This window comes from Aricia agestis, chromosome 9, assembly GCF_905147365.1.
Source record: "Aricia agestis chromosome 9, ilAriAges1.1, whole genome shotgun sequence".
NCBI classification, from domain to species: Eukaryota; Metazoa; Arthropoda; class Insecta; order Lepidoptera; family Lycaenidae; genus Aricia; species Aricia agestis.
Window position 1 is genome coordinate 12,030,201 of NC_056414.1, and position 17,021 is coordinate 12,047,221.

General features: G+C 37.5%; 1 protein-coding gene across 2 annotated transcripts in view; it reads right to left on the reverse strand.

Annotated features, from left to right (window-relative positions):
* LOC121730135 (transcriptional coactivator YAP1) overlaps positions 1-16,977 on the reverse strand; it is a 39,806-nt gene extending 22,829 nt beyond the window's left edge. The window contains exon 1 of one of the 2 annotated variants that reach the window (XM_042119022.1): positions 16,370-16,977. In XM_042119022.1, the coding sequence (XP_041974956.1) occupies positions 16,370-16,842 (473 nt within the window). In that variant the 5' untranslated portion in view covers positions 16,843-16,977. The remainder of the gene's footprint in view (positions 1-16,369) is intronic. The other variant, XM_042119021.1, reaches the window with a different exon arrangement.
* Between the last annotated feature and the right edge of the window lie 44 nt (positions 16,978-17,021).

Sequence of the window (17,021 nt, forward strand, 5' to 3'; positions counted from 1 at the left end):
AATTACAACGAGGGGGGAAAGAGACAAAGCTAGTTTAGATCGATACCTTTCTAAATGTTACAACTACGTAGATTTATGCAGAAACATAAATGTTACAGAAATAGGTGTCGAAATCTAAGCATGAGAACGCGTTATACGCGATATGACATTTAGCAAAATGGCAAAATTCAATTTGAATATTTGCGCAACCTTCAATTGTTCAACATTTCAAGGGCTATATTTTTATGCAATGTGTTCTTGTATCTGCCACTCATACAATAATGTTGCAATTATTAAAGACATTGTACTTGCGTTTAAAGGGCTTGATGTACAAGTTCTAAAACATCGTAATTCGTAAGTTGCCTAAGATACTTCCCGAGTTCTAAAGACTTCCCAATCAGAAAATATAAGAACTTTTTATACAACTTTTTGGGTAGCACGTCCGACGGGGACTGAACTGGCTACAAACGAGATCTACTGAATGATCGTCAATGATTCCAAAACGCGGCGAAACCCAAAGGCCGGGGCGGAGACGAGAAAAAAAGCCTTTGTTACTAACAACTCAGGTGTAGAGAAACCAAATAAGACCAACACAAAACAAAATACACTGCCAGGGAGGCGCCAAAGGTATATCGATATAAGAAATTCAGGTGCGTACACTGCACAGGCACAATGTGTCACGATATTTAAAAGACCTTACGAAGGTAGCAATCATTGTTAATGCAAGAATAGAACTTACAAGGTACGAAAGAAAAGGGTATCATTACAGGTTTCTGTTTATTAGCATAGGTAATATTTGTATCTGTTTCAAAATAGGGAAATAAAATTTATATAATCTCTCTATGATTATTATTACTCCAAAATAATCAAAAATTAAATTAAAATATTTTAAATTCAAATGTTTTATCACAACAAATCTAAAACTATTACTTATAATAATTAGATGACAACAATAACAAATTAACAACAAGCAACAAACGAATACCCTAATGATATTGAACTTAAAATAAAAATTTAAATCGATAGAAGGAAAACGTACAGGCTCAGCGCGGACGAAAGCGATCCTGACAGGATATGGCGGACGCGGGGGGCGGGATCAGTTCTCAGAATCCAAAGCGAGCCTCGGAGGCTGCGGCAACATCACACGAATCGATCTCGTTAACTGCCGTCCCGAGGTGAAAAACGAACACTTGCACCTTACGAAGTCAATTAAATTTGTATCTTTCAGCCAATCATATTTTATAAATAGCCTTTACAGTTTAGATGTAGTTTATGGCATGATTGCTCGAGTAACTACTTTCGAACATCGAGCTGATCTTTTTAATAATTTTGATAAAACCCTGTAGACCTAACTAAAAAGACAAAGTCGCGAGATTTGTCCTAAAGCTAAGCAAGAAATCAAAATAAATAATAAACGGAATGGTCTCGATGATGTATAATATCGGCTATAGTATATTAGAGCACGATGAACGACGTCGTGTCACGTCGACGCAGTCGGTTATTCCGAAATAACCGCACGCGTAGTGTTCAATGGGCAGGCGAGCGGGGGCGGGCGTCGCGGCGCTCGCGCCAAAATTAGACGTAAACAAGACGAGCAACAGGCGCCGCCGTTAAGCGTGTCGATCTCCTAACCGATGAGCTGACTCTATAGTCTACATTATAATACGACTGTATATTATACTGCAAGTTCTCTAAAAAACATGCAAATACTACTTGGGCTAACTCTGCTCTTAAGTTCATCGTTATTGTTAATGAACTCGCGTACTGAAAAGCTATGTCCACACTATGCATTTTCATCTTCAATTTTCGTTATCTTCTTTCATTCAACTTTCGTTTGGCGCTTTCAATAATTGAATGCGTCAACGAACGCAGCGCTGCATGTGTCGCGGGCATGCCTTACGTGCGCTGTTGACTGCGCTATGACGCATGCTCTTGATGAACAAAAAAAGGCACAGTGTGTACATAGCTATTGGATTTCAGTTTTTATAAGCATCAAAGAAAATCTATAATGTAACAATAGTTCCACACTTTGAATCGAATTGATCAAAAATCGTTTTAAATATATTTTATTACAAAACTAATTAGTAATTTTAATTAACAACACAATATAATTTAATGTTCATTTGGGTATTGGAATATTCACCAAAAAAACCTCTACTTATACATCTGTACCTACCTATTTTAATCCACTTATGTATAGGTTCAGGTAAAAAATATCGGGATGATTCACTTTTGGAAATCCAAGAAATGTTAAGCCAAGTCATCATAATATTATAGAGTTTTTTGAGGTAAGTAAAACAATAATATCTGAGCATCGGCGATTTTGTTGTGGAATTTATATACATTTGGTCAGGTTTAACTTTTAGGTACTTAACAAATTTAAAACGGCTCAAATAATGTATCAAAAATGTTAAAATATAAGATTTACTCAGGTCTCAGGGTAGAGCTGAATCGGACATTGAAAAAGCGAAACGAAGTACACAAAATAATAAAGAAACTTTATACAGTACGGTAGCCCAATGAAATGAATGGGAACATACAATCGCTTTGCATTATTTAATTGATATTCGGTGACGTCATATTCCAACAGATCTAATTGAAGTCGTGTTAAGGACCCCAGTATGACGTGGGCCCTAAGGCGCCCGTCAATGTACACACTTGACCCCTTTTGATCCTACAATTAGGCATGGCGATACTCTCAGCCTTTCGAGGTACATAGTTATCAGTTTGATTACTGCAATCAATGTGTAATTAAAGATTATAAATGTGTATTATCGAAGCACTTGTGATTTAGTTACCTTTAATGGTTTTTATAATAAAGGAAAAAACACCAAGTGCATAAACCACTATAATAGAGAGCAGTCAACTAGTCGCCCACGATTTATAAGGCAAGGTGTGTTGGAAAATGACCAAGTGAGTATTTTGCATGTATGCTCTACATCACTTGAACTGACAATGTTATCAAAGTTGATACAGTTCGTCAAAGTTTATCCACATGAACTGCCATCATGTATTCGTTGATTTTAGAGTCTTCAGTTGAAATGCGCTTTAGATAAGCTTTAATAAAAAATAATATCTCGCGAACGCATATTTAAATCAAATAATTGTAAGGACAATCTCCAATCTCTTTCTGAAGATCCTTCCAGTGCTAAACACTTTATACTATGACACAAGAAGTTACCATAAAATGACAGTCTGACTCATGCGTTGACGTTTGCTTTTGCCGTTAACTTCCAAATCTCTTAATAAGCAGACCGTATGAACTTCACATCTAGCCAGTATTCAACAGGTGTGGTCTGCCGACTGCCATATACGCGCTCGCTTGTTATCGCTCTAAACAGCTTTGTTGATTAAACATTATTACAGAAGTACATTATTACCGATGACACAAGCAATGAAAGCCATCTGTGTCCACAGAGTGCGATTATGTGGAGCGAACAAAGATCTACCCTTGAGACAACCGCCACCGAACGAATAAAAGGCTTACTGTAAATATTTTTATAGTTTACGTATTCAACCTTAAATAATGTCCACTTTGTACTTATGAATTTACAGGCTATTTTTTGACTCAATGAACAAAATTTCTGATGGATTTCGATAAAGATGCTAGAGAGCCAACATCCAATAATCAGAGCGTGGAATCTGAGCAAGTACCTCGACGTCTCTGATGATCCATATGCAATAGTGAGCTCTACGTGTCGTCTTTTAAGATTCTATTTTGTTTGCTACCACATAAGAGTAAGTAATAACGCTAACCCATATAATTATGTACAAAAGACAATAGATACCAATTAGTGTTACAAGCTAAGTACTACATTAGACGGCCGAAGGATGTAAAAGTGAGAATGACCTGCAAACAGTTAAATATTACTGGTTAAAAAATCAGGGAGCCCTGAACTCGGTATTTGTCAAAGATGTTAACATTACAACTTGCACCGTACCTATGACTTGAATTTAATCAAATGTGTGTTAAAGGAACATTTTAAATTCAAAATACATTGTTCTAGCGAGTTCCGTTATAGAGTTACCTGTCGCCTCGGACGCTAACCGGACAAGTTCTGAGAAGGCGATAGTACAACTTTTACTGAATGTTATCGCTGGAAACACTATGATAAGTTCATTTGTGTATGTGAGTGTGACTTGCTTTGTGCATTTCGTAGAAAGCCGTGTGGTGTATAAGCTAATTACTTAGCCATTAAGTAACTGTGTAACTGCTGTTACTCCAAGCAGACGCATAATAGGCTACTTGGTGACTAATGTTGTCGATATTTTTCGAGCTTAAATTTAAATAACTAATCTGGATTATGTTCTTAGCGCAGCAGCTGGTAAGTAAACAATTACTTACCACATTAATTACCAGCATAATAAATACTAGCTGTTTGACCGAGCTTTGCTCGGTATCCGATGAAAATGAGATTGATTTCAATATTTCAGTATTTAAAAATTAAATTAAAATTATTATTGTTTAATGTTGTCGGAGCAACCTCTTTCATTTTAACTGGTTTTAAAATTGAAAATATTATGCGAAGCAACAATCCAAAAATTAAAGACACTAGGTCCTGCCACTTGATCGTTCTAATGTTTATTGACTGAATGTAGTTCATTGAACTCCATCATCTCTTTATATTCAGCATGGGAAGTTTCTCTTATTAAGGATTCAAAGGACGTAACTTAAAAGGAAATATTGCTGGAGGGTCAATCACTAACGCGTAAGGAGTACACGTGAACTTCAGTTGCGACGTGAGAGTTGCGAGTCTTCTTTAGCCCATCAATCCCCAAACGGCAGCCGGCTGCCGCATAACAATAATTGAAAATCTATTGTGTCTGCGATACCCAAGATGGAGGTGTTAAAATTGGTATATTGGTAAGCATCCTTAGACCTTACAGATTTTGCTAATCGTATAAAACAGTGTCAATAAATAAAAGTATCCGGTTCCAAAAATTATCGTACATATTTCCTCGTCAAATAAAAGTCTAGTAGTCCTTAAGGTGTTTCTTGAAAGCTAGCAGGCTGATAGCGCCGCCTTGGGCGTTCGCCAAGGCAATTTGCATCTCCACTCGTTTCGGAACATCGCCAAGTCTAGCCGAACAAAACCACCGAGAATTACCCTCCATTCCAATAATAATTAACGCAAACATTTCGAAGCCGAGACAAGCTGGCCGTTATGGATCTTATAAAACACTAGCCCGCGACTTCATCCGCGTTAACATAGTATAATAACAAAGATGGATAGTTTTGCTCCTTTTTGTTTTTGTGGTTCCTTATACAAAGGAGGTAAAAACGGACCCTATTTAAGCAAACGTCAAACGCAAACGTCAATAAACTTTCATATTTCTAACTCAAGAAATGACGGACTTTCATTCAAACTTTCAACTCCAATTTCACCCTCTTGGGGGTAGAATTTCTAAAATCGCTTAAATACCTATCCATTCATTTTTAATCAGCAGTCCAAAAATAAACTTTCATGTTTCTAACTTAAGAAATGACGGACTTTCATTTAAACTTTCAACCCCTATTTCACTTCCTTGGGCGTAGAATTTTCAGAAACGCTTAAACACGTACCTATATAATCATTTTTAATCAGTAACCCAAACATAAAATTTCATGTTCCTAACTCAAGAAATAACGGAGTTTCATTAAAATTTCACCCCCTTGGGGGTAGAATTTCCAAAAACGCTTAAATACGTATCCATTCATTTTTAATCAGTAACCCAAAAATAAAGTTTCATGTTTCTAACTCAAGAAATGACGGACTTTCATTAAAACTTTCAACCCTTATTTCACCGCCTTCGGGGTAAAATTTTCAAAATTCCTTCCTTAGTGGGTGTCTACTTAATAAAACAAACCTACTCACCAAATTTCGTGGCTGTAACTTTTACAGGTTTTGCTCAGCGATGATGAATCAGTCAGTCAGTCAGTCAATCAGGACATGTAATTTTATAATAAAACATAGTCTCAGCTTGCAATTAAGAAGCGATGCGGCCGTCTATTTGCTGACACGGAAGAGACGCATCGCTTGAGATGGTCCATCTCCTGCAGACTTCGCGGGGTCGGAGCCAAGCCGACCATCTAAATTAATACCTTTGATATTAGAAAATATACCAATATTTTCGAGGAGATTATGAAGTGCCTCGTTGAAACATACAGGCCTTCCGCCTTGGCAATTTTGAAGTCGCACTCGCTAACGAAGTGTCATAAGTTATAACTCATAGAGTTTCAAACATAAAAAACGTCAATGAGATAATATTACAGTCTTAATTAACTGAAGGAAGTTGACTAGAATAGTTAAATATGTTTTAATGTTTTGAAGCAGTATGATCTGCCATATTGAACTGAGATCTATAATTTTGGAGGTAAAATGATCTGACTAATTAATATAATAATAATGTTTTCTTACGTGCATATTTCATTTCCAACGCTGTTATTATGTTGGTCGACTTTATTTATGAGGTAGCGAAAGCTTTGATGTTAGGTTGGCCGACGTCCACGCGACGCGAGGAGGTCTTGTGATAGTCTGTGTGGTACGGCGAATATGCCCTCACCACCTATTTAGCAAACTACAATAAACTAGTAACTAGGCTACTTCTACTAATTGGCTATTGCATATAATCTAACTATTGTGTCTTTCATACGATTAAGCTGTTAATAAGCAATTTAACAGGGATTACTTAAGAAATATTGGCTGGTAAAATTATACTGGACCCTAATTGACTAGAGTCCAGTCACAGTTTACTAAATACCTGTCAAGTGACAGTAAGCAAAATAGCTTTTGGTGTGAGCTATAAAATACCTTCGTAGGAAAGATGTAAGCGAAATATTTTACTAAAGCAGCTACTACAATACGGACACGATATTAGGCAAAAAAATAATTAACTACAGCAACTAATCAACTACGTTTGTGGCAATTTCTAAACACTTACGGGAGTATGCTCTGTTTAATGTAGAGTGTAGACTAACAGAAGCAGAATTTCGCCCACACACTTCGATATGATCCTAGACTACGTAAACGAAACGTATCCTAAGTATAATGGGTATGGCGCCAGGGAAGCATTAAAGATTTACTATTGGTAATTATTTAAAAGTTACTTCCGGATGTGATTTCGTATTACAAACTAATAATAATAATCATTAAACATAATGGTTCTCAATTTTCATTATTCGCAATGGATTTTGCTGCAACGTGATACACGACCTTTTTGCCGGTAATACCATTATAATATAATACCATAATACATTTATGTAACGTAAGTATATTTTCTATCTCGCTTTGAATCTATATTTTGTTAGATTGCTATAATTAGTCATATTAATGTCTGTCCCTAACTCCCTACGCCAAAGGCCTTAGACAAGATTATTACAATTGCTTTTTTTTAATTCTTTGTTTTTTTAGGGTTCCCCGTACCCAAAAGGTGAAAACGGGACCCTATTCATGAGACTTTGTTGTCTGTCCGTCTGTCTGTGTCCAGGCTGTATCTCAAGAACCGCTATAGCTAGAGTTCTGAAATTTTCACAGATTGTGTATATTGGTTGCCGCAACTAAAAACAAAATAAAATATGTAAAGGGGGCTCGCTCCCATACAACAAACGTGATTTTTTTTTGCCTTTTTTGCTCGATATCCATAATAGCAACAGGGGCCTTACTCCCGAAACTGATATCGATTTCGATTTTCGATTTCAACGGTTTTTGACACTTTAGACATGCTTTAGACATCTAAAATAGCGCTATTTTAGATGTCTAAAGTGTCAAAAACCGTAGAAATCGAAAATCGAAAGCGATATCAGTTTCGGGAGTAAGGCCCCAGTTTCGGGAGTAAGGCACCAGGTAGGCACTGGATATTTTCACAAAGGCCTTATTTATATGTCTACTTCAATATTTAAGAATAATAAAATAAAATAAAAATGGAAGGGGGGCTCCCATACAAAAAACACAATTCTTAGCCTATTTTTGCTCTATGTACGGAACCCTTCGTGCGCGAGTCCGACTCGCACTTGGCCGATTTTTGGAATTATAGTATCATGCTCCAAATTATTGGAGCTCTAAATTTTGATATAATTTAATCTAAAAGCCACCTAAAAGCTATAATATTTTCCCTGTCATCAGTACGAAAAATGTAATAAACGTATTATAACACCTAGGTCTACCAGAATTTGATGGCAAAAAGTGAGAAAATAAATTGACTCTAGCAATACCGGGGTAATTTGAATAAAACATTTTGATCCTTTTTTTCCTTATAGCGGCTGATTCTGTGTGGAACATGCAAATATAAAAATTTATTCAATGATCAAGAATATTTTTTTAAAATCTGCCATCCAAATTTGCCATCAGATCCTGGTAAACCTATTATTTGACATTGTCTTTGCAAGGTGGAATCGTACTGTTATCAAGCTGAGATCGTAAATAACGAAAGGTATGACGAATCAAATTAGCATCATAATTTGAGGCATTGGGTGAAGATTGTGTAATACTGAGCCTTCTAAAACTATTTTAACCTTATTTTACAGAGGCATGCATGTCTATTATTGTGTTGTATGTATTAAGTATTATTTAATTCATTTACCCAAACCTGCATTTTTTTTTTATTTCTTGAGATGCAAGCATACAGATTCCAGATATTATGAAGTTAGCATTGTTCCTGCCAGGATAACATAGTAACATGGGAGGGCGGGGGGGGGGAGCAGATCAGGCAGACTCTTAAATTGTCTTTGAATTGCAATTAAATTGTCTTTGAATTGAATTGAAAAAATCTTTGAATTGCTCCCTATAAAGTACTACCCGCTGCGCCCCAGAGATGTTTCCCAATGTAGTAAAAAAAAATCCACAGCCGACATATAACTTTCTCCTTTTTGGAAGTCGGTTAAAAAACAAAGGTGCTGTCATAATAATATATTAAGCTCGCACCACAGGGCGCAAAACAGGCTATTTACGGCACTGGTAGTACATAGCTTAAATCTTGTTCACATAGACATTACATACTTAAATGACATACACACACTGGCAAAATTAGCGGAACATAGGTAAAAAGGGCCAAAACTTGAACTCAAGTGGGTCGGGCTGTCTGAAAGCCTTTTTCATAGCTTCTAAGCTCATTCAAGAAATAAAATATTGAACAAAACTGGCAAGTTGACAGGTTTTTATAGCTATTATGCCCTAATAAGTGTTTTTCGATTATTGACGTTGTAAGTGTTCCTGATAAGAATGGCGTTTTAGCGGGGTGAAAGGTATGCTCAGCTCATTTGATTGTTTGGTTTTTGGAAGAACACATTGCTTAGATACAAAATTAGTGATTTCCCAGCATCTGCGACAGCTAGAGCTGTAACCACGATAGAGAAAGGTCACACCTACCGTTCGGTCAGTCAGGCCTTAGGTGTGTCGGCTTCCGTGGTTCATCGTAACTTTCAACGCTTCAGAGAGACTGGATCTTACGTTCGGAGACGAGAACAAGGCAGATATCGGGTGACAATAGTTCAGGATGACCATTTTGTAAGGAAACAAAACTTAAGAAATCGACCTCAAACTGCTATGCAGACACGAAACCTGTCGGAACAGGTCCAAGATGAACGTGTAAGTGATTGTACAGTAAGAAGAAGACTCAAAGAAGTTAAATTAAACTCAAAAGTGCCAGCAAGGGCACCAAAACTTGAGACAGGACACCGAAGAGCCAGGCTAAGATTTGCGCGTGAACATCAAAATTAGACAAGTGAGTGAAATCTTGTGCTGTACAGTGATGGGAGCAAATTCTGTGTACATTGTATTGACAGGCGATAAAGAATGTGGATAAATCATAAGGAAAGCTACAGGCCATCAAACTTACCGGAAACAGTGGTCTATGATGCAGGCTTCGTAATGGTTTTTAGTTGCATATGATTTGGAGCCCGCATGGAGCTGATGATTATAGATGATGGTACTTTGACAGTACAGTGCTATAGCACCGACATCCTGGAACTGCATGGTGTGCCTTTTACACAGTTTTAGGTAGTAATTTCAATTTTATGTGCGTCCATAGAGTAACAAAATCGGGCATTATTACCTAAACGATGCTGGCGTAGCCCAGGTGGAGAGGCCAGCGTGGTCTACGGATGAGGATCCGATTGAAGACGTGTGGCACATCAATGGGTGAACGGTACGAGTTAAAACTCCAGCTCCAAAATGTGTCCAGGAGCTCGAGTTGGCGCTAGTGGAGGAGTAGGAGAATATCCCACAGGAAATGATTGACAATTAAAATGCAAGCATGGAATGGCGTATCCAGGCCCTCTTGAGATCCATAGAAGGCATTACACGCTTTTAACATGGCATTTCTTTAATAAAAATGGAGAATTTATCTTAAAAACTTACTACTGAAATATCAAAGATTATCTTAATTTTTTGATTTTTGCTGATTTTTTTCTATTTTTCACGTTTTTATGCCCTAAATTTATATAACATTTATTTTTTAATAATCAATTAGTAAATAAATAAATAAATATATAAAAATCAGTGAACAATTTAAAAAAAATTGAAAATTTTGTTATGTTCCTCTAATTTTGCCGGTGTGTTTAGATACTTACTTATTAACGGAAAACCTCTCTCGACTTCCTCTTTTTTTTTTATTTCTTGTCCCCCTAACGTTGTCAGGGCTTGTTGTTATCTTTTATATACTTATTATTATAGCATAAAATATTCAATTATTATAACATACTTACTACATAAAAGTTCTTAACTTACATATGTATAAAAATTTCAAAAATTGACTACAGCTAGAATATTACGACGATTCAATAATTCCGTTCCGATAAAAATTACAATTTAAAAATGTCAAAATTAAAAACAATAAATATAAAATACGGCACAACGTTCAACTACCCTAATATCACAGCTTTACAATCACAATAATTTACTAGAATTTCTTTTGTTTGTTACACACACTATCCTCTTACAAAGACTTCCTCTTATTAGTGTCAATTGGACCATTGCCGAAACATTAGCGTCTCATAACTCATAAGTAGTGCAGATAAAGTAAGAACTCGTTTTTAGGGTTCCGTACCCAAAGGGTGGAAACGGGACCCTATTCATGAGACTTCGATGTCTGTCTGTCCGTCTGTATGTCTCCAGGCTGTATCTCAAGAACCGCTATAGCTAGAGTTCTGAAATTTTCACAGATTGTGTATATCTGTTGCCGCTATAACAACAAATAAAAATAAAAAAAATATTTAAAGGGGGCTCTCATACAACAAACGTGATTTTTTTGGCCTTCTTTTTTGCTCGATATCAATAATGGCAACAGTAGTCACTAGCCACCACACGTTAGTCTGCCTTCTTTAATAAGTTCGTACTTTCTATTACAATTACTTACTCTAAAGGCCTGTTTCACCACTTCCTGATAAGGCTACGAGGCTGCTATTTATGTATCCGGAATTAAAAAAAGAAACAAACATATATCATTTAATATGGTTTTATTGCTTTTCAAAATATTCGCCGCGATGATCGACACACTTTTGCATACGCTGGAACCAATTTTCATAGCACTTTTTCCATTCTGATTGAGGTATCTCCAAAACGTGCATTTTGAACGCATCAACAGCCTCTTCGCGGCTCGAAAAACGTTGACCACGTAATTTGTTCTTCGCGTATGAAAATAAAAAGAAATCGTTAGGTGCCAAATCAGGGCTGAACGGCGGATGACCAGTCAATTCGATCTTTTGACCCTCCAAAAACTGAGTTGTTTCAGCTGAGGTGTGACAGCTAGCATTGTCGTGATGTAATATGATTCTGCGTTGTCGGTTGTCCTTTCTTATTTCTTCAAAGACTTCTGGTAAACAAATGGTCGTATCAGAATTAACCGTTTTACGATTCTCTAATGGCACTGTAGCCACATGTCCATTAATTCCAAAAAAACAGGTGACCATTTGCTTCAAAGTACTTTTTGCACGAGTAACTTTTGTTGGTTTCGGCTCATCTTGGAACACCCACACCGTTGGCTGTTGTTTAGTTTCGGGGTCATATGCATAGATCCAAGATTCATCACCTGTGTAGATATTATAAACGGCTTTTGACGTACCACGGTTGTATTTTTTTATCATTAGGGTTCCGTACCTCAAAAGGAAAAAACGGAACCCTTATAGGATCACTTTGTTGTCCGTCTGTCCGTCTGTCAAGACCCTTTTTCTCAGGAACGCGTGGAGGTATGAAGCTGAAATTTATATCAATTACTCAGGTCTACTGTCCCTTGAAGCTGTGAAAAAATCAAACTTCTAAGCCAACGCAATCAAAAGATACAGCCGTTTATGCCGCAAATTTTCGACACTTGCAAGGGAATCAAAACCTACAGGGTGCTTCCCGTGAACTCAGAATCTTGAAATTTGGTACGAAGCAACGTCTTATAGCATAGATAAAGGAAAAATTACGAAAACCATAAATTTTTAGTTACATCACATAATATATTTTTTTTTTAATAATTTTAAACTTACTACCCATTTCCTCATAAACGCGTAGAGGTATTAAATTGAAATTCATACCAAATACTCAGGTCTATAATACCTTTAAGCTGTCGGAACCCTCGGTGCGCGAGTCCGACTCGCACTTGGCCGGTTTTTTTTTTGCACCAATCGACACGAGCCCGTTTTTGATCGATTGTCAAGTTGTGCGAAATCCAACGCGAACATATTTTTTTTACAGCCAAATGTTCGTGTAATATCTTATGTATGCTCGTCATACTTATGCCTAAGGACGCCTCTATCTCGCGATATGTAACATGACGATCACGCATTATTAGTTCCCGCACAGCATCTATATTTTGTGGGACAACAGCTGTTTTTGGGCGACCTTCTTTATTTTCATCCGTGAGCATAGACCGCCCACGATTAAACTCACTGTACCAGTGATAAACAGTGGTTTTTGATGGTGCTTCATCTCCAAAAGTTGCGGTGAGTTGAATAAAGCACTGTTGTTGATTTAGCCCACGCCGAAAATCGTAGTAAATCATTGCACGAAAATGCTCACGCGTTAAATCCATGGCAAATGAAGACACGCAATTTTCAAAATGACGCCACAATGGAAAAATAATTGACAGTCACATGAAACAAAATGTATTCTTCAACCAAAGAGTTCTATTTTCAAATGTTGTAATTACTTTTTAAATATTGTTCTTGTAAGTGGCCAGTTCCGGATACATAAATAGCAGCCCTCGTATCTACCACTTAACTTGACAGATGAAGTATAGAGAATCTGTCAAAACAGTTGTAAATAGTCTATTCGGCACTTACCAGAAAGTGGTGAAACAGGCCCTAAATCTTGTAAAGGCAGATTACCAATTATTACCATATAGCCTACCAAATTGGTAGTACATGCACTTTATACCATAACAGCCATAACTCATAAAATGACTAAGTAGTATACAATTTTTTCAGAGAGTTGAGTTTTTGTGCCTTCTTTAGTAAGTTTCTACTTTCTATTACAATCACTTAAGTACACTAAATCTTTTAAAGGCATATTACCAATTACCAAAAAGCCTACCAAAATGGTAAATACATGCACTTTATACCATAACAGCCCTTTTTTTTATAATAGAATATCATAGATAACAGCCAAAACTCATAAAATTACTAAATAGTATAAATTTTTTTCAGAGAGTTGAGTTTTTGTGCCATCTTTAATAAGTTTCTACTTTCTATTACAACACTTACACTAAATCTTTTAAAGAGAGATTACCATTTACCAAAAAGCCTACCAAAATGGTAACTAGATGCACTTTATACCATAACTTATAAGATGACCGGTATAAAATTTTTTCAGAGTTGAGTTTTTGTGACTTAGTACTCGCCCTGCCTGCCTAGCATACGCTAACGAGATTATTATTTCACTCTCGAGATAATTAAAAACTACTCGTCTCATAATGACAAAATCTCGACATTATCTCAACAAAACTCTATAAAATGTGTTATTTCGATGATAGATCTACGCGAGAAAAAATGTTTGTCATGCTTATGCTAGGGTCAATAGAGATGAAGGGACATACCATCAAACATCGAGAAAACATGTAGAGTGAGATATCTCGTTGGCGTATGCTAGGCAGGCTGAAGAAGTTAACAAATACAATATGTATGGCATCGAAACAACCCCCCGTAAAGACAAATACCAGGTAAGGAGTGGACCAAAACCAGTTTCATATTTTAGACCAAATCTATTATCTATATTATGTGCGTACATTAAGCTCTTTATTACATAATATGTACCTGAAAAATGATAATATTATATATTGATAATATTTGATGTGTTTAATTAGCCTATTAATTAGCCTAGTAAACGAATGATTCTGGTTGGAAAAGTCGAAAGCAGAAATTATGACTACGGAACTTTGTTTGGACTAGTTAGGAGATAAACATACTAAAAGTTCTGACCCCTCCGAGGTGAGCCGGAGGGGAGGGGGGGGAAAAGAAGGCCCAATTTTTTTTTTATTAATTATCGAAAACGGTGCTTCGTACGAAATTTTATTGTACTACATAAGAAAAGCTAATAAAATTCTCTACAACTTTGTCCTTCACACTTTGTTACATCTATCTCTAATCGTTGCCTAGCTAAAAGTGGTAGATTTTCAAACACACACATCAATACGACCTAAGGATATATTTGTATTTTCTGAAATATCAGGAAATTTTGAAGACAGTAAATAGATGAAAGATAGCTTAAAAAACTTTTCTGGATTTTCTTGCCTCTAAGAAAAAATCATTGATTTTTCAATGGCCATAGAAAAGTCGTATACCAAGTACCAACAAATCTTTACTTCGTTTTTAAAACTGAAATTTTCATTCTTATGAGAAAAAAATCTTCTACCTTTTTTTTGCCAATAGTCAAATTAATAATAATTAATCCTAATCTATGGTTAGGACAGACTATTTTTACCTAAAAATACATTTTTTGAGTCTTTCTGCGGTATGAGGCTCAGAGTTCTTTGTAATTTCGAGTAATAATTTTTCCTGCTAAGTTACTAAAAAATCTCTTAAATGATTTCATCATTGCCTGTTGTAGTCACAATAGACCGAATTTATGTCAGAACAGCCTGTAGACCAGTCCAAAACTAGAATAATCAGGTCGAATCAACCCAAAATTAAGCCGATGCGATCAGTAAAAAGGCTCCAGGAGAGCAACCAGTCTCTAGAAACCGACCAAACCGCGCCGAAGGGTTCCCATTAAGATAGTCCATATTATATCAAAATATTTTGTTTTCCAGCATCCCCATCTGGAAAATGCGGAAGGTTGGTTTTTCATGAGTTCTATTTCCACGGACTAAAAAGTGCGTCACGGATAGTCCGTCGTCTGCGCTTATCTGTCTATTATATTATATAACCTTAAATATGTGGTTCGCGCTTTGCAGCGCAGGTATGAACAGTCTGAAAATCTCGAAATCTTGTTACAATCTTGGACTATTTTGTCAAGATCGCGAACAGGATTTCGAAACTCAGGATTGATGGCTTTCAAGATTGAATCTTGGAAAATCAAAGATTGCATTCCCTAGTTTCTCCATACAAAAGTGAAAAAAAAATTTGGTCTTTCAGCACTGCTACTTTCACAGTGAACTCTCTACAAGGAACACGTACACACCCTAAAGTATTATCACTTATTTTTGTTACACCCTGTATATAGATAGGTACTTAAGTATATCCAATACCTTGTGTTTAAGCAGACTTTACTACTTTTTATTACCTAACTAAACTAAATTAAAAATGTAATAATCTTATGAAAACCTACTATAATCATGGGATTTCTAAGGGGGGTTTGTAATAATCCATATTGTGTTCCATTAAACCCACTTTAACCTTTGTGGCTTCCTTTATTTCTTCTTTCTTCAGTCATTTATACCAGGCAGGTACCTACCTAATCAGGAAGTAATTCTGTGTTTTGTAACAATGTAACTGATATTGGTACCTTGATAATATAATATTTTAACTTTTAATTTTGCGAGCTTAGTGAAAATATGTAAGTTTACTTACAACTTGAATAGTAGTCACCTTTCTGCCTTATGGTTAGCACTTCTTTTTTTATGAAATAAGGAGGCAAACGAGCAAACGGGTCACCTGATGGAAAGCAACTTCCGTCTCTTATGGACACACGCAACAGAAAAGCTGCAGGTGCCGTGCCGGCCTTTTAAGAGGAAATAGTATTACAGGGTATGGGAGGTAAGGAAGGGAATAGGGAAGGATAGGGAATTGGGCCTCCGGTAAACTCACTCACTCGGCGAAACAGCGCAAACGCTGTTTCACGCCGGTTTTCTGTGAGCCAGTGGCATTTCTCCGGTCGAGCCGGCCCATTTGTGCCGAAGCATGGCTCTACCACAAAACTTCTACTGCATCCTTTGCAAAATCTAAACGAAATTCTATAGTGTAGGACGTAGGTACTTTTTTATCTTTTAAACTTACTTGAGATAGTATATCTGTCCTTCTGGTGTGCGCGCCTGCTCCCACCCTGCAGGTAGCGGGCCGAGCTCGTCCGGGATGTGTGATCCGACATCGTAAGACCTCTGCTTCGCATGTTGATGAGGTAACGGCGGCTGCTGCGTCTGTTGCCCCGCGGCGTAGGTCTGTTGCAAGCTCGCCGGCGACGAGTGCGCCCGAGAGTGGGACACCGAAGTGGTCCCGGTCGCGGACGACGATCCGAAAGCCGAATCGGCAGAGTTTTCCCGCGAGTGAGACACAGATGGCGACTTAGAACCGGTCGACGGCGGGTTAAAGAACGACTTCGGAAGCTGTCGCATACGCAGAGGCACCTGTAGCGGTCGTTTCGAGTCCGGCTTGAGCACTGTGTCGAATAGCGACTGGAGAACGGAGTCCGAATCCTGGTCCACGCGGAGGACCAGGTTCGATTTCTGTTCAGCGTCCGAGTTGAGAGCCATGGTTGAGTCGGAACGAAGAAATCTCGAAACCGACCTGGCCCACCGCTGTGACACAACACTAGTGCGCGACGGGTCGGCGCAGCGCCACCCGGTATACTCGTATAGCGCTCGATGCGCGACTGACGCACGCCCGGCGCCCCGCCCGCGCCGCGGCTCCCGCCTGCCCACGCGCACCCGCG